Source organism: Telopea speciosissima, chromosome 1 (genome assembly GCF_018873765.1).
Source record: "Telopea speciosissima isolate NSW1024214 ecotype Mountain lineage chromosome 1, Tspe_v1, whole genome shotgun sequence".
NCBI lineage: Eukaryota > Viridiplantae > Streptophyta > Magnoliopsida > Proteales > Proteaceae > Telopea > Telopea speciosissima.
Window position 1 is genome coordinate 31,217,395 of NC_057916.1, and position 18,512 is coordinate 31,235,906.

General features: G+C 38.0%; 1 protein-coding gene across 1 annotated transcript; it reads right to left on the minus strand.

The window, feature by feature from the left end:
- Window positions 1-886: 886 nt before the first annotated feature.
- On the minus strand, window positions 887-14,108 carry LOC122648977 (GRF1-interacting factor 1). The gene is made up of 4 exons (XM_043842309.1): window positions 13,799-14,108; window positions 2,579-2,655; window positions 1,669-1,753; window positions 887-1,554 (listed from the first exon to the last, which is right to left on the minus strand). Exons 1-4 carry the CDS (start codon window positions 13,877-13,879, stop codon window positions 1,117-1,119), a joined length of 681 nt encoding a protein of 226 aa, XP_043698244.1. The 5' UTR covers window positions 13,880-14,108; the 3' UTR covers window positions 887-1,116.
- Between the last annotated feature and the right edge of the window lie 4,404 nt (window positions 14,109-18,512).

The window sequence follows — 18,512 nt, forward strand, 5'->3', positions numbered from 1 at the left end:
TATCTTCTTCCTTTTAGTTCATCCCAAGGGTGAATTCTGATATACATGGTGGTCTGTCAGAAATTTCTTTCAAGTACCAAAACCACATCTCCTAAGTGCATACCAAAATGGCCACCCAGAGTCCCATATATCTTTCTGCAAGACTAGAATTTAGATCCACTAGCTATTCCATGAAAAGAAAGATTTATGCTTTATTGGATGAGTGGCTTTCTAGGATAGTAGCCTAAACATGGAATCCTTGGAGGGGCATCTACTTGATGGGCCTGAAAACCTATACCAAGGTTACCTGATACACATATTAAGTTTCAACCTAATCAGAGATAAACAAAGCAAACAGAGCATAGAAAACTCAAAGAATAACCAAGAAGGTGCATGATGTATCAAAAGTGCTGGACATAAATGGAGGGTATACTTCTGTATGGAAGGGCATAATACCACTCCTTAGATATCCAATAATTGAAAAAGTCATATCACTCTTCCATGTGGCAGAACAAGGTACACCCATCCAAAGGTTCCACATTTAGATTGGCCTCCACAAAAGCCTGATCTTACTGGATAAAACCCAGAATGAGTTCAAGTTTTTCACAGCTTTGGAATAATTGCTGGTCTAGTCGTTTGTAAAATGAAGGTCAAATAACAAAGCCTACCATAGACATAAATGATATTCACAAAATTTTGAGCAACAACTAAGCCTAGCTAAGAAGTAGGCCATGTAGGTAACAGTTGCCCCTGCTAACAGTGCCCTTGTAACCACAAGAACCAAGTACACAGCAAATTTTGGTTTCTACACCACGGCTACTTAAGGTGTAGCATAATTAGTCTATTTTGAGGGGTCATTAACTGACATCAGGGATCACACACAGACACACCAGTAGCAGTAAATTAATTGAGCATAATCAAAAGGAAATGGCAATACCTTCCACAACCTACAAATTTACAGGAAATGTCAATGCATGATGCATGTTTCACACTTAAAAACAGAGTAATAAAAACCATATTAACTATCATCTTTGTTGTTGTCATCATTATCAAATCAGAAGTCCAATAGCCAATTTGTTTTTTCTCCAGCTTTAATCTCCTATTTAGAAGTAAACCATAAGGCACCATACCGACCTCTCAGTTCCCCTCTTCTTCAGCACCTTTCATATACAGAGACTCACCTCCATCCCCACCTTGGCTTCCTGAGTTGCCACCTCGACCATCAGCAGAACCACCACTTCCTACGTCTGGTTTGCTTGCAATTGTCACTCCCCTGCTTGCAGCCTGCAAGCCCTCCCCAGAAGCACCACGACTAAAATCAGGAAATCCTCCATGCCCAAGTGCTCCATTGCCTCCCACACTGGCATCACCATGCAGCATGTGAAGTCCAGTATTCCCACTTGAGCTCATGCCCAGCTGGCTATGCATTGCTTGCTGTTGCTGCAATGCTGAGAGAGGCTGCTGAGCATACAACATGGAGGATCGAGCAGCCATGAGTGACTGTGGTGTCATCTGCTGGGCTTGTTGGTGTTGTATGTAGTGGGCACCAGGCTGCATGACCGCATTGGGAGGAAACTGCAGAACAAATATTGATCCAAAGTGAAATAGCCCCCAAGAGGAAAATTACCAATACTACAATTACAAAGAGGAGAAAAAGATGGAGGGGGCTGTGTTGGGGGAATGGACTACCTGAGCATGCATGGTAGGTGGTTGTGGTTGGGAATCAGCAATGGCAGCCAGATACATAAGGTTTCTTTGAAGTCTTGCTTGATTCCTGCAGTATTGGAAAAAGTGTAACGACCTTCTCAGCATTCTCAATTATAACAACTCTCATCAGTTACAGGTAAAAAGAAATATTTGATGCCATTTCTTAGAAGGATGTCTCTGTATTCTATAAAAGAATTTTGTTTTTATTCCCTTGTCATTATCCCTCTTATTCCTTCCTTTCCGACAAAAATTAACCCCTCAAGACAATCAATGGTTCACAAAGAGACGTGCACCATAAAATATGATCATTAAAGGATTTGGACTGGAAAATGCAGCACCAAGCACATTGAAAAATCTCTACTACAACATGCTAGCATGGTCAGAAAAGCATGGTAATACACATCACATAGTTATTGGATATAACTAATGAGATCACCGATGTCTTGGTGCCTTATCAGCAAGTGATTGCTATTCTGAGTACGGTGAGCTTGAACATATGCAAAACACATTCACCCAGGGATTGCTGGTACTATGATCATAACAACACACTAAGGCCCACTAAACATGGTAGTGTTCACTGCTCCCTGGTACCAAATGGCTTACGTTTACATAGAGCTAGCATCTTAACTTCCACTTTTTAAGTGGAAGTGGCTGTCAACAAATATGTACGACATTTAAGCAATTCTACATTTTTTATGGATAATTTTACAAGTATTATTTATGAACAACTAAATCAAATTTCCTTAGATAAACCATAAGACTCATTTACGCAAGTTATCAAGGAACAACTATGATCTCATAAAATGAAACCATAATACTTGACGGGAAATTGATTCTGCTGAACCCAATATCAGGAATGTCAGTCTGATCTAATAATGGAAGGTGAGCTTACTCTGCACATTCGCTGAGTTTTCCTGAGTTTTGGTTCTCAAGAATCTTCAAAATCAATGATTTATTCTCATCCAGATACTGCACATGTAAATCCCAACATTGGGGGGGGGGGGGGGGGGGGGGGGGGGGAAGAAGCTAGTTAATTCATATAGGAAGGAAGGTACGATTCAGAAAGAAAACGCAAAGCAGAAAATCTTGCATAGACACAACAAGAATGAAGCAATTTAACTGTTTATTGAAATAGTCTGCATTCTGTCATGACAGCATAGCTTTGAAAGATGTATAGAAGAAAATCCCCCCACACTCACCCACGCGAGGAGGGGTGTGGATTCCAGTCACATGTAAATCCAACAATTTTGTAAAAGAACAAAAAATGGAGCTAGTGACATGAAAAGTGTAGGTAAGATTCAGAGTGAAAACACTAAGCAGATCCATCTCCTTTGGCCATAACAAGAAAGAAGCAATAATTAATTATTGAAATAATCTGGCATTCAATCTTGACATTAGCTTTGAAAGAGGTGTAGAAAGTGAAGCCCCACCCTCACATGAAAAGAGGAAGAAAAAAAATATATTAAGCAACTAAAACAGGTTGCAGCTGAAAAAAAAATCTCAAGCTAGGTTTTCAAATGGATAAAACCAATTGCAGACACCCCATTTTGTCACCTTGGGGGATGCACGGAACGATGATGATATTTTGTCTTGGAATGGTGTGTGGGGTTTAATTTTAAGTGCAAACACACCTGATCTTAAGCCTAACAAATGGTACCCCTCCCTCAAAGAGATTCGGACAATTACCCTGGAAGAGTTTGACCATCTAAACTACCTTGAAATTAGCCTAGACTCGACAATTCTGTGTTTTTTAACCATTAGAAACACAGTATTAAAAGACGGGGCAAGAACAACGCATTTTCCTCATTATTTTATGCAAATTACTTTCAGGTGGGCCCAACACCTGAAGGCGTGTTTTGAAACTATCTTTAGGCAAGGCGCCTGATTGTTGTTCCATCGGATAGTACTCGGAAATATCTTTCCAATGACACTGAATTCGTAAAATTTCGACCTCTGGATCAAAAAGTGTGACATTTTGAAGTTTCTAGGTTTTTTTTAACAAATTTGACAAACCGGTCAAACCCCGGCCCAGCACCTAGGACATCCTTGGGAAGCCTAGGGAGGCTTGGGGAGCTGCCTAGGTGGCTCCAGCAGGAGCCGCCTAGGGCAGCCTCCTTGTGTGTACGTGATCCTGTTAGATCATGTGAATCTCCTGGCTTCCTAAAGTATTTTTTCCTAGAACAAAATGGCCATTTTGTACCCTTAGATCCCCGCCTAACTCATCTTAGGGTTAAGGTTGTTCACTACCAAACTCTTCACCTTCCTTGGGGGGGGGGGGGTGGTTGCCATCCTTGGTTGCTTATATCACAACTGTTTAAGAGTAACACCCTAAATCTAAGGGCTAGGAGTGGTTACTACCATTAACCTACTTCCCCCTTTGTGGCCACCAAATATTGCCTTCTCCCCTTGATTTGGTGTATATTCACCTTCCAAAGGGGAAATTGCCATCCTTAGGTGGGTAGATTTAAGCCATTGAATCTAAAACTAAGAACCCTAAATCCAATGGTTGAGGACTTGAGGTGGGTTAGTACCAACCTTCCCCCACTGTTGCTTATGAATCTTACCTTTCGTCCCCTTGATTTGGTGTTTATTCACCTTCCCAAAGGGGGAGTTGGTTTAGTCCTGGCCCTCCAAACCAAAAAAAGCATAATTCCAGTGGTGGTAATGGGTTACTACCATTTTTCACTTTTATTTTGTGGCAAACAAATCTTACCTCTTTGGTGTACCCGCCCCTTCCAAAGGAGTTGCCTTCCTTGGGTAGGCTAATTTTAACCCTTGGATATAAGTTTGGTGCAATCCGGATCAGAATAACCATTATTGGATTGCTTGTGGGCCCACCCAAATGAGGAACACTCAAGTCCAAAGTTATGTGCAAAACAGTAAATAAATCAATGTTTACAAAGAGGGTGGCAATTCTGTAAATAGGTTGAAGTTCATAAGAGAGTGGCAGTTGTAATTTATTAGAACTTCAAAACACAAGCAAGGGATTATAACATGCTAGTAGAAGGGGTAAACTAAGAACTAAAAGCAAAGTAAGGATATATGAGGTTTGTTAAGGAATTACTCATGGTTTTGGTGTAGTGTTGGTGTGGTATTGGGTTACATGTGTTGAGAGTTAGCATTACTTTATATGTCAAGTGTTTTAGGTGTTAGAGGAGTTGTTATCTTAAGTCAGTGGACTAAGTTGTATTATGTTGGACATAAATATAATCCTCTCCCCACGGTTTGAGTAAGCTGTTCACAATTCAAACCATGGGCAGTATTCTTGCCTTCTCTCCTCTTTGATCTCTCATCATTCTCTCTCTCTCTCTCCTTCTCTTCCTCTTCTACTGCTGCTGGTTATTAATGCCTTGATATTGTCATAAGGTTAAAGAGTAAAGCTGAGGGCAAAACAGGGACTGCATTAAAAAAGCTAATGTCCAAAAAAGGAGAAGGGAAGAAGACGAGGTTGTCTTCAACCTCTGGGTAGCAAACAGTAGCTGGGATCACGATACCTACAAAGAGACCTCCAGCACATGTGATTCAGCAGCAGACAATGGAGAACTTTGATTCCGCAACTATAGAGCCTAAACTCAGGTAATAGTAAGCCCTCCCGCAATCCTGCTTCTGTGTCAACTCTGAAACTTCTGCAGGCGAGATAACTGAAAAGATGGTTGCAGGATTTGACCTCACAGGTTTTTGAGTCTCGGTTTTGAATCGCAACTGAAATCTTTGAATCTCAGGCAATAACCAACTTGTTCTCATTTTTAATCAATAAAATCAAGGTCAGGAAAATGGTAGCTGGCAGTAGAACAAAGGTGAGTGTGATGGCAGCAGTTGACTCGCTACAGGGAAGTTCTTACGGTTTGGAAACCCAACCGACTTAATCAAGTTCAAATTTCCGACAATGCAAGGGTCGACAGTAGGTACTGGTGCTTAATAGATGAGGTAAAGAAGAGGGTTAAGGAAAAGGAACCAGGTAAGAAAGAAAGATATAGAGTGAGAATGGATGTTGTACCTTAGAGAGAGAGAGAGAGAGAGAGCATACAGCCAGCCAACATGCCACACAACATTCCACTGCAAACTCAATATTTCAATTCATTTTAATCTGATTCTTCCATCGTTTTACATGCCAATATAAAGAAAAACTCTCTAACATGGTAATAGAAACCCAAACTAAATAATTCCTACTTGATTTACGTATCCATATCAAATTAAAATAAACTAAAGATTGCATCCTATGTAGTCTACCAGCCCTTGCCAGACCAAAAAAACTGGTTTAGGACCGATTCTTGGTTTAGGCCTCCAAAGTGGGTCATGTCTGTCCAGCCAGACTAGAGCAACTGCATCCAAGACCCTACATCTAAAGGGGTAGTTGATTACTAGCAATAAGTTACCATACATAGAGAAAGAAGGCCTCAACACTATAAGTAGAGGCCCTAACCCACCCTTCCTCCCCCCCTCCCCCCCCCCCCCCAACACACACAATTCTAAAGACAAAAGACTCCAGAAGACACCAATTGGTCTCCAAGAGAAGCTAAGAAGAGTTGCACAACATTTGAAGAGAAAATCAAGCAGGAAGATGGGTGAAGACCCTATACACTTGACTACTTACATTATCCTGGTTTTAGTTTGAGTGCATGCCGTCTGAGTTCCGGGCATTCCCCAAACCCCTGGAAGTTTGCCATATCAAAGATATCGACCTCCTACTCATGACTCATCCCCTTATACTTCAGTAACTTTACATGTCTTTAGTTAGCCGTGACAATATGATCATGCAAGGGTGAGGCTGCTGTCCATAGTGGGACTGCAGAATCAACCGTATCTTACTTTTAATTCATGCACATATGTAGTTTAGGTCTATTTTTGGAGGGTTACTCTTACATTAATTTAGAAATTTTATGTACTTTTTCGTAATTTTAGCCACTGTTCGCTTAGGTCTCCGTGCACCTCACGTTAGTAGTTTTATGCACTCCAGACTTAGGGATTTATGTTTTCATGCATCCACCTACGTGGATTTTGTGGTTTCTGTTTTCCAATGGTTTTTCTAGGGTTTGTCGCATCTTTCAAGCAATTTTGGTATTTTTTATTACTATTATCTATTTTTCTTCGTATTTTTATGTTCACTAACTGTTTTTATGCATATAGGAGTATTCTGGTCATTTGACCATTCTACCACTAATTTTGTTTTCTAAAAATTCCAAGAACTTGTTTTTATGCATGTAGGGGTATTCTGGTCATTTGTTCCTTCTACCTCTAATTTTGTTTTCTACAATTTCAAAAACTTGTTTTATGGTATCTTCTGATAGAATAGTATTTTATATAATTTCCCTTTTTCTGCATCCATACCATATTATTCATTGCATTTTGCATCTCGTAACATAAAAAAAAAGTATTTTGGTCGTTTGACCATTTTACCCCGATTTTGAGATTTATAAAATCCCCAAAAATACCCTTCTGTCATTCTGACAATAAAACAAATTTAGACTTAATTTCCTACCATTTTAGTATTTTTCCTTAACCACATCCATATATTTTTTGCATTGCATGTAAGAGCTTTTCTTGGTCATTTGACAATCTTTGCTCTAATTTAATTTCACTAAGTTTCCAAAAATTACTATTCTGTTATGATACAATTGGCGCAAATAAAATAGTTATTTTCATGCATTACCATAATTGTTCCTTGCATTTTAGGTCTTATTTCCATATTAGGTTTGATTGCATTTCATAAATAACCTAATTATGGTTTCTTGCTTTAATTAACTTTCTTGTATTCTTGGTATATATATTGCTGTCCACAAACTTTCCATATGTAGCACAGCTTGATTAGGGTAAGTTTCTGAACTTCCCTTATATATTGTTAGATTTTCTTTCCTAATTTAAATTAGATTCACTTTCCTTATTTGGATTTTATTTTCCTTCCTTACGTACACTAGATTTTATTTCCAAATTTGTATACTAACCTTGTGTAGCATGGTGGAGATATGTGAGTGTCTCTAACTTTCCTTTTTGGCAGTTAGATTTACTTTCCTATTGATGTCTTACCATCCAAATGTCTAGGCTTAGAAAATTTTAATTCCTAATTAGAATGCTAAGTATGGAAGACCATTTTTAAACTGGACGGACCGGGTGCCTAACACCTTCCCCAAACCGTAACCTGACCCCTACCCGATCTCACAGTTGGTCCCGGTGCCAACTGGAGTCAACTAGAAACAAAGACCATTAAGTTAAATTAATGAACATATCATGTGGAGCCCTACATCGCCTACATCTAGGTGGTGCCTCCTTCCTTGCACACAAGTAGTGGGACCCGTCCCTCCCTGGACGTGTCGTGTATCCACACCAACAAATTGGCTAGGAGACGTACCTATTCAACTTGCATAATAATTTGTAAGTCTACTAATAAGTTGACTTCATATATGTTATAAAGTCCAGACTGACATAAGAATAGCACCCCAACCCCGCCAAAAAAGAAAAAATAACACTTTGGAAAAGTGATATTTAAGAAAATGCCAAAAATTTGAAGCTGCCAAACAAGTTTATATATGGGAAAATGTTTCCCGCCCCCCCCCCCCCCCATTTTAAAACGGTTCCTGTTGAGTTCATGTTTTCACTATCTCGACTTTTCAAACTAGTTTTCAACCTCTGGAAAAGTCCAAAGGGTTTGGAGAAACTTAAATTTTGAAATAAAAATGTTAATCCAGATAACACTCAGCTGTAGCACAAAACTGCTTACAGATTAAAGATTGTTTCTATTGTGCAAGTAAGATGAATACATCCAACCAATTCTAGTTTCCATGACAACGAAAACAGGTGTCAAATCAGGGAAAATATTTAGACAAGCTCATAGCCCTCAGTTACCCGATCAAGATTCTAATCAAGTATGTAATAACTACCATCTTTAGCCAGAAAGATCATCACAACAACAACACTCATTTATTGGGGCAATAATTTTTAGAACAATAAATCTCCAGTCTTCGAATTAATACCTGAAAGATCTTTATTTTTTTATTTGGGGGGGGAAGGTAAAGTATTATGTAGGAGTTGTGAGCCTGTTTTCTAGATTTCAGTACTCCAAGATTTGTAGTTAAAACCAACCTGATACTGGATTAGATCAGTCCACCTCATTGAAACGATAATGAGAAAGAATTGAAAAGAATGGAATCAGTCTCTGAATTGTAACCAATAATGATGAAAACAAGATGACTTTGGTTATCTTCAATTCATAGGGGAAGTTAGTGTCAACTAGGGCTGGTGCAATCTGGCACTAACTTAAAATTGTTTCTTTTAATATATATTTTTATTTAAAACTCCAAGAAGCCCTAAGCTCATCCCACAAGTAAGATGGATCATCAAACGAAATCCGACAAGTGTCAAACGAGATAACCATGGATCAGTAGATCTTCATTTACATTGATAATCCAGACCTTCATTTACATTGATAATCCAGACCTCAAATTGTCATTCCCGAAAATGTCATTGGAATCTCAACCGACTTCACCACCGAATTACTGAGATCGGTGATGTGCTTCTTAATCTACTACTTTCCCTCATACTTGTGGAATTGCTTTCTAAAATGCATGATGCTACACCAATTATAAACTTAGGCAATCTCCTCTGATACCCTCCTAAAAGGCTTATTGCTAGAAGGATTGAAATTGATACAGTACACCATCATCTTCACTTCTTCTAAGACTATTAGGCCCTATCTTCATTAACCAGCTCACATTAGGAACCATTACATTCTCCTCTTCCCCAAACTTAAAAAATTGCCCACTCAACACTCAGTCCCTTGTTTCAATCAGTAGCTGTTCACCACTTTTTGGCCATCAAGGTTAAGCAAAGAGCAGATAGTGTTCTGAACCTGAATGCCGAAAGTCTTGCTCTACAGGGCAAACATGCTGGGAAGATACTCTCCTTTCATTGTGGGCATTTATTCAGGATTGAGAGGTGATGCTCAGTGAGAAGATATCTAGGATTTAAAAAGGATATCAGAGACCAGATATGTGGCGACTGATCCTGATATAAATTGGCTGATCTGGCCTCATATTAACCGATGTTTGGGGAAGATCAGTGGTAATCAGCTGGAATTGGCTGGATTGGTGACCATTGATCCCAACAAAAAGTGGGCGAACCGGACGATCTGATTACGATTTTTGAAACCTCAACAACCCCCCCCCCCAAAAAAAAAAAAAAACCATTACATTTTTAAGATCTAATGACCCAATTAACATTTTTCTGTTTTCTCTGTTAATGCATCTAACTGTTGGATCCTTGTAACAGCTACATAGAAGACGCAAGAAATGAAACTATGGAGTACAGAGGAATGGAGTCTGACATTGGGATTATTTACATTGCATTGTTTTGGGCATTTTTATGGGGAATGAGTCCTAAAATGCTGCTTCTAATATCTCACTTCTGAAAACAACAGAATCAAAAAAAGAATCAAGTGAAACATCATGGAGTAATTAACCCTCGTATTGTAATTCTAGCAAGATTTCACATGAGATAATGTCATAAAGTAGCTTGTGCACAAAAAAGGCATGAAACTCCTGAAGCATACAAGCACCATCAAGAACTTGAGGTGATCAAATGAATCCAGCAAAAATGAATTGAAATTTCTGAACTTAGGGGATATTTTTCACCAGAATTAGGGCAAACCATTTATTAAATGTGAATTAAAGAACTTAATGCATATTGAAAGTGCAGGATATGGAGAGATTTTGAAAATTATTCCACGAGTACAACACATAATAGCTAAGACATCAAAGAAAATTTGAGAATGTCATCATTATAGAAAGAAAACTGAAGATTATTAACATAAATCATCACATATCACAAGACTTGTGATAAGAGAGAAACCCTGGCACGCTTGTCAGTAATAGCTCTAGCATCTACGAGGGAGCGCTTGAAGGAGTACAGCCTGGTGACCCTCACAAAGGATTAGTGTCATAGAAGTATCAAACCCTGACCATAGATACCCATAATAGCATCTACTTGGGTGTGCAAAAGGTAACTAAAATCTGAAGTAGTGCATGATTAATACTATTGGCTATAAGAGCACTAGAACTTTGTGTCCACCTGTGATACTCTCTCTCGCTTGCACACTTTATGTCGCTAACCTGTGATGGACAGATTATCACAAAGAATACAGATTTGAAGATTCCTTACCCCCCCGTACAAAGCACATAACACGTGCTCTTCAACCAATTAAACAATCAATTGTTATATATTGACTTTGATACTTACCCATGCCTTATCCATGCAATATGTCCTCTAACAGCAGAATTCACAAAAGGGAAATTCTGTTGCTTTCCAATTTCACAGGCCGAGAAAGAGAAAGCACATAACACGTGCTCTCCAACTAATTAATATATTGACTTTGATACTTACCCATGCCTTATCCATGCAATATGTCCTCTAACAGCAGAATTCGCAAAAGGGAACTTTCTGTTGCTTTCCAATTTCACTGGCCGAGAAAGAGAAATAGAAGAGAAGAAAACGAAGAATACGAGGATAGCCGAAAGACCCAACAAGAGCAAACTCCACCCCATAATGCTACTTCATACAATAGGATAAACCCCAATGAGTAGGGCCTTGATACTTTCCCATACTGTGTCCAAACTTTAAACCCATTCAATATTTTTGGCATTATATTTAATAAAAAAAAATAGAATGTGACACTTCTGACTAGGAAATAAACTAAAAGTTACAGTTTGAAAGAATCTACTGAAATGCCTATAAGGAAAGGCAACGAAAACCAACATCCAAGCAGTGTCAAGATTATTCATATCAAACGAGTGCTTTTTTTTGGGGAGGGGGTAAAATATCAAAAAAGAGTTACATAGTAAGAAAAGATAGAATCCGATAACGAAGGAGCCTCCTTTTCTTTGTTTATTTGACTTCCCAAGTTGCTGATTTGTTTTCTTTTTATTTCTTCTCTCTTTTGTATTTTGGACAGGGGAAGGGAAGCTACAATATGTGCAGAATTTGTTGAAACAGGTAAATTTAATCAATACAGAGCAACCCCACCCTGGGAGAGGTGTTCAGTAAAAGCCCATATAAGGCTCATCTAAAAGGGTGGAAGGACTACTCATAGAGAGAAATTCAGAAGAAATAATTTCAGAACGTCGAAAGAAGGAAGAATTCGTAGAGAGTCGGTGCTTGAACTTCTGAAAAGTAGGTGATGTTTTCTCTTTTTTCCTTTTTCAAGCATTCTTCTTTCTGTTTTTAAAGGGGCTTATGCACAACCTTTAAGAATCTAGAGGGAGGCATGACAGTTCCTGGAATATGAAATAAGTAACAGCTGGGTTAAATATAGAGAGGTCTAGTTATTAGTAACAGATAATGTTCAAGGATGAATTAGTCACTTGACTCTATTCATATGAACATTTGAAATCACAGAAAAAAAAAAGGCAGCAGTTGAGAGAATTAATAGTAGCTGGAAGTCTCGTTTACGATCTGCACTTCACAATCTGTCTTGCCAACCAGAAATTTTAGGACAGAATATTGGCAATTCAGAAAATCCGGTTCTCCTACTTCAGAAGTCAATTTCCTTTAATATTAGGATAAAAGGGGAATTACATCAAGCAATGATAGAAAAAGTTTCGCATCTGCGACCTGACTGCAGGTATTTCTTGGAGCAACTAGAGTGAGTTCATTTATCAACCCCCCCTCCCCCAATAGAAAAAGAAAAAGTTCGATTGTATCTGCATGTCTCCCATACTTAATGAGATTTAAATGAACATCAAGTTGAACTACTGTGGGCAGAGGGGGTGGCTATTGATTAAAACATGAAGTGTAGCCAATAAATCATGAAAATGAACTACATATGTGGTTGTTCCTGAAGATGAAATTTTGCAGCAGCGAAATGAGTTTTCTGTTATACTAAAAGTCAACCTTTAACTTTCTTCAGGCAAGTAAGCAGAAAACAAGGATAGCCAGATCACTTCTAGCACAAATAAAATCACGCCAGGTTGAACCCTCAAGCAATAAGAGCTATCATTCTGTCATCAAGATTAAAACCTCAGAGACAGCAAGGTAGAGTGGCAGACCTGAACTGAGGGAACTGGTTTCCCAAAAATAATTAGAATATGTCAAATGTCCTTGGAGGAGAGGAAACGGCTTTCTTTGTGGAACACACTTTTCCACATCATTTTGTCCCTTGGTCACCTTACAAGGCGAGCAGTTGGAATAACAGTAATCCTGGACCATGGGTCCATAGCCGATTAACACAACAGCTGAAATGACCTCAACTTACAGTAACCAGGTGGGGAGACTGCTCTTCCCGGTAGGGTCTTTTAGCTCCAAATGGAAAATAAACCACTGTGCAAAAGCTGACAAGCAACCTCAATTCTTCTATGTAGAAGAAGAAGAAGAATGGAAGCTCATCAAATCCTAGTTGAATTTAACCCTCCCCCCCCCCCCTCCCACATCAACAGCACTGATGTGGAATTGCACAAGAATCAAAATTATCGGGTAGAGGAGGCATTAAAGGCACAGCTCCTACAGGATCCATAAAGATCCAATCTGCATTTGATATCTATAATTAAACATAAAATAAAATAAAAAAGGAGAAAAGATAACCTACAACGCCAATTTTCACCTGTCCTCCATTATTCTATTAAGTATTCTGTAAACATAAAAAAGCAGAATACCGTCTCTGTAAAGAGGTGAGCAAGAAAAATAAAAACAAATAAAGAAAGAAAGATCAAAAAGAGAAAGAACTACAAGAGACAAAGCAATAGAGAGAAGAGTTTCAACATCCATCAATATCATATCCGAAGCCCTAAATAATAAAAATAAACAAGTAACTAATCACATATAAGAACCAATGGAAAGAGCTCCAGAACCTCAAAACACATCAATATTTCTATATACGAAAACAGAAGCTCCAACCCAGTTCAGAAAAAGGAAAAACGGAAGCATGGGACAACCAAAAACGCAAACGAAGAATAACCCATTTGAGTACAAGCTAAGTACATCAGATACCTAAGAAACAAAGCTTATGAACACATGTTAAGAGGTAACCGGGGGGTTTGAGAGAAAAACAAAATACAAACTTCGACGAACAAGCTACAGCAATATGGGAGAAAAAAAAAAGAAAAAGCAGAGACAGGAAGAGTTGAGAGACCTGTTGAATGTGATCAGTGGTGACGTTGTTGGGGTTATAGGCTGCCATCATGGGTTGCATCTGCATGAGGTGCTGCTGCATTCTTTATGTATCTGTCTGAGCTAACCTAAAGCACTGCACCGCTAGAGATGATGTGCTACTCTCCTTTTCTCACTCTGTTTCCTTTTTCTTCTTTCTGGCTTCCAGACAATATAGACCAGAGAGGGAGCAGAGAGAGAGAGAGAGAGAGAGAGTATATGAGAAAATCACTATTCACTAACAATAGTAAAAGGGGGAGGGTTTTGCCATTTGGGTTTTGGATTTTGGATTTTGGACTTTGGGTTTTCCGGAGGGTTTTTCTCAGTTTCAAGCTTTTTCACGTTAATAACAGGGTTGCATCAGCTATCACATGTTTAATGAAGTGATGAAACCGAACATTATTATGAGTTTCTAACCAAAAAAAAACTGAAACATTATGAGTTGGAATCTTCCTACGAGGCAAGCAACAGCAAGCCCGACCAAAGTCCTAATGACATTAGTAGTCTCTTTCGGACCTGTTGGGACCAAGGTTTTCAAAATGGAATCTGGAATTGAATTGCTATGGATTTTGATCGGACGGTCAGCATCAAAACGCTGTGGATTTCGATCTAACGGTTGGAATTGATTAGAAATGAAAGTTTTCGAATTACTGGGAATCATTGGCTGGAACGGTCACGGTCAAGGCTGAATCAATTCATCGATCCAGTTCCCAATTTTTAAAATCTTGATTGTACAGAATCAATCTTCGTCAACTTGTTTTGGGTGATTTGGAATTGGTAACAATGGACGGATTAGGATTTAGGAATCAATCGAATTGGGTAAACTTTAGCCAAACTTGGTTATACTTGATCAGACTCAATACGTGTAGAATCCATTTCTATCGGAATCATGCTTTCAAATTGGTCGATTTCCTGATCTGAGTTCTAAAATTGTATGTTACTAGAATTTTTCATATTTAATTTAGGATAAGAAAGAAAAATATGAAATATGAGAAGATATAAATGTGGGAACAATTTATTGTCACCAAAGTGATGAACTAAGAAATTGTAAGGTTCTTTTTAATTTTCCGTTGTCTTATTCTCAATAGTTAGTTAATGTGAAGTAAAATAAAAATAAAAATAAAAAAGATTTTCAAAAAATATTGAATATTTTATATATTATTTAATTCATTTTTTATGTGAAATGATATGATTATGCTAGTTGAAAATAATTATTATGCTGGAAGGGTAAAAAGGTAAAATTATGATATTGTTTGTAATCACGTTGGTTATAACAAGATTTTCTATATAAATAATAAGGCTACAGGTTTGTGCCTAGACACAAGAAAGGTGAGATGACGACCACGTTTCATGAAATAAAAAAATCTTACCGTTGTTGAATACCGCCTTGTGTATCTTCATTGGCCTGTACTAGGCCTCCAAACTAGTGCAGGGCCACACAATCTGACAGTGATTCTTTTTCCAAACAAAAGGGGAAAAAGATTCCCCTTCAATAATATGGAGATGCTTTCCCACACCCTTTCATATGTTTATATATGCCCCACATTCTCTGTCTCACTCTTTTTCTCTTGTCTTCCTTGACCATGTGGACCCTCTGTTTGACAACATCATTTTCCATGCCCACTAGGAAATCCTCTTCATAAGAAATTAAAAAAAAAAAAAAATTATCGTAGTGGTAGATTGACTTAGATTTTCTAACTATTGAACTATTATTAACTCTTCCACCAAAAAAAATATATATCTATCAACTCTCAGCCTGGATAACAAAATTAACAGAAAATCCGGACAACAAAAAGAGAAGATGGAGGTGTTAGAATGTTAGATCTTGACTTAGAGGGTGTCTGACCTTTAGGGTTTTTGCCTTTTTCCTTTTTATTTTTATGTTTTTGTTTTTGTTTTTGTTGAGTTTCCTCACTTTATCTAGCATGATTGGTTGTTGGGGAGCCTGTTGTTGTTGTTGATTGCAATGTACCATGCTCTGTTCTGTGGTCCATTCTCCCTCTGTCTCCCTCTCCCACACCACCACCACCCACCCACCCTTTTTCCAACCTCTCTCTTTCTCCGGTGGACAAAGATTTAAGAGCAGTCATGCACCACCAGAGAGGCAGGCAGAGACCCTGGTACGGAGAAGTATGTGTAGCATCTCTTTCATTGTTTTAGACCTCTGTTAGGTTTACTCTCTTTTAATAATCTGATAGACTCTTTCAGAGTTCGGTATACGTTATGAATTATGAGCTCTTAGATAGGGCACCAAGGCTCATATGGACCCACATTACACTCTTTTCATCATATATACTGTTTTACGTCCCTCCTCTAGCGGGCAGCATGGAAGGGGAATATGAAATGTTAGAGTAAGAAGGGCCACTTTTTTTTTTTTTTTTTTTTTTGGGGGGGGTGGGGTGGGTGTTGTTCTCTGCTGGTCTGCGTGGAAATGCACGTGGTCGCAGGCTGCGTGTAGACACATTGGTGAGACGGAACAGCTATTTCGGTCATTCAAGGGATGGGCCGGTCATTTTTCCCACCCATGTGTCCGGACACATCCTGTGTCTCCAGTGCAAAGAACAGTCTCCTTTTGTTTTTTTATATTATTGGAGTCTCGTAAAATTTTACTTGATATAGTCGTTAGGAAGAGGGTTCTCTTGGCAAGCTGTATAGAAGAGTGCACAAATGAGAGGCAACAAAGTGATTTCGTACATAGAAAAGGAGCGAGGTCATTTCATGTAAAGAGGAGAGAGAGAGAGAGAGTTAGCTACCATTGCCTCCACTGACGGCCAGTATGTCTTTCCTAATCATTATAAATATTTTAGACTAGTCACGTGTCAAATTTAGTGATTTTCATCTTATTCATATGATTCATGTTAGATGGGAGCTCTTCTCTTCTTTTTCTATTTTTTTTTTCCCCCAACAATCTTAATCTTAATATTTAAAAGAGTTGATTTCTTCAAATAATTCTAAAAACATTTTTTTTTCTAAATATGCCGATGTGGATTAAAAATCAACACATAACTAAACAATGATGTGAACCTTCTTTTAGTAATTTAGACTTTCATAGTCCTTCAAGTAATTTGGATTTTTTGCTTAAAAAAATTATCAATAACTCTCATGATTAAAATAGCAAGCGATATTGGGTAATACCGTAATAGGCCTTTTAACGCAGTTGATGTAGTGAGTTCTTAAAAGCTCCCTCCAACAAAAGAAATAAGGTTCGATCATCTCTTTGCCACCATTGACATTTTATTTTCATACCATGTATCATTTTTATCACATGACAATTCAAATGGAACTGAAATTTTGTGGACATGAAGATCGTATAGTCCCTTCTTCACAAATCTCAACCTAATTAGAGTTAGTAACACGACAAAACAAATCGTTAAAAATTTCAAGACTACAAAGAGTATGCAAAAATGCACGTATTGGCATATTGGATTTTACCCAATTCTCCATATTGTGTAATTGTATTTTGTTGATGATAAAACATGAACATCTAGGTGGCAATCTGACAACTGGACACTTTAGTGATAACCTTATGATCATGATGATTTTGAGAATACCAATATATTTATTGAATGCGAAAGACAAATATAATCCCACAAGGTATAGAAGAATAATAATTGAAGTATCAAACATTTAAGTTGGGAGTTGAATTAGAAGTACCAAGCAAGTATCATACAAATAGAAATTTTGAAATTGAGATCACATCATATAAGCTTATCAAACAAAAATTATTCAAGAATTGACAGATGCCAATGACTTGAAAGGAAGCATGTGCATCAAAGGAGTGGAATGATCAAGATCAACCTTCAAGAGTTCATATGATTAGGACTTTTAAATTTGTATGTAATCCTATGTAAATCGTCCAGTAGACTGGAAGCCCTCAGAATTGCAAAATAAATCATCTAACATGATAAGATAGTCAACAAATCTCTTTGAGATAAGTGTTTTTTTGTTATTTTTTATGAAAGTGTAATCACACAAACCACACACCAATCCCAAAAGATTAACTAACTTTTCGGGCCGTTGATAGACAACTAACGATTTTTTAGGGAGGGTGGTCGATAAGCAATGCATGGCCATAGCCTAAACAGTTAATTCAGAAGGACGAATAGGTGGATGTCCTATGGACTAGAATCCAATCGAGTTAAGATGAGTCTGGCTGATTTCGACTCGATTTTCATGAAATTTTAGGACGTTTCGAATAAACAATGATGAATATTATTATTTGTGATGACAACTTTGATCCTTTGACTGGTGAGGAAAATTCAGGGTTTGCAAGGAGAGGAGGAGCAGGGATGGGCATGCCTAGAAATTTAGAGTTTGGAAAGATTACCAAGACATGATGATATGGCAAACTCAAGAATCTTGTGCAGACGGCCTTGGGAGCTATTTTATTTACTCCATGATGATTTTGTTTCAATAAAAGAAGTTGATAATAAGGGGACAAGACTCGTACATGGTAGATTCCTCCCATCAAGCATTCGAGCCTATCCCATAGGAGGCTGGGGTGTTTTTGGTTATTTCAAATAGATATTTATGCCCATTCAGTTGGCCTCCATGCAGGCTATGCACATGCATGGCCGTGCATGAAAACTTCTGCCATATTTGTATTTTGAAAAAGGACAGGGGAACTATTTGTGTTTAATTAATATATTTCTTTTGCTTTGCCATAAAAAAAAAAAGGATGAATATCCACACGAGAC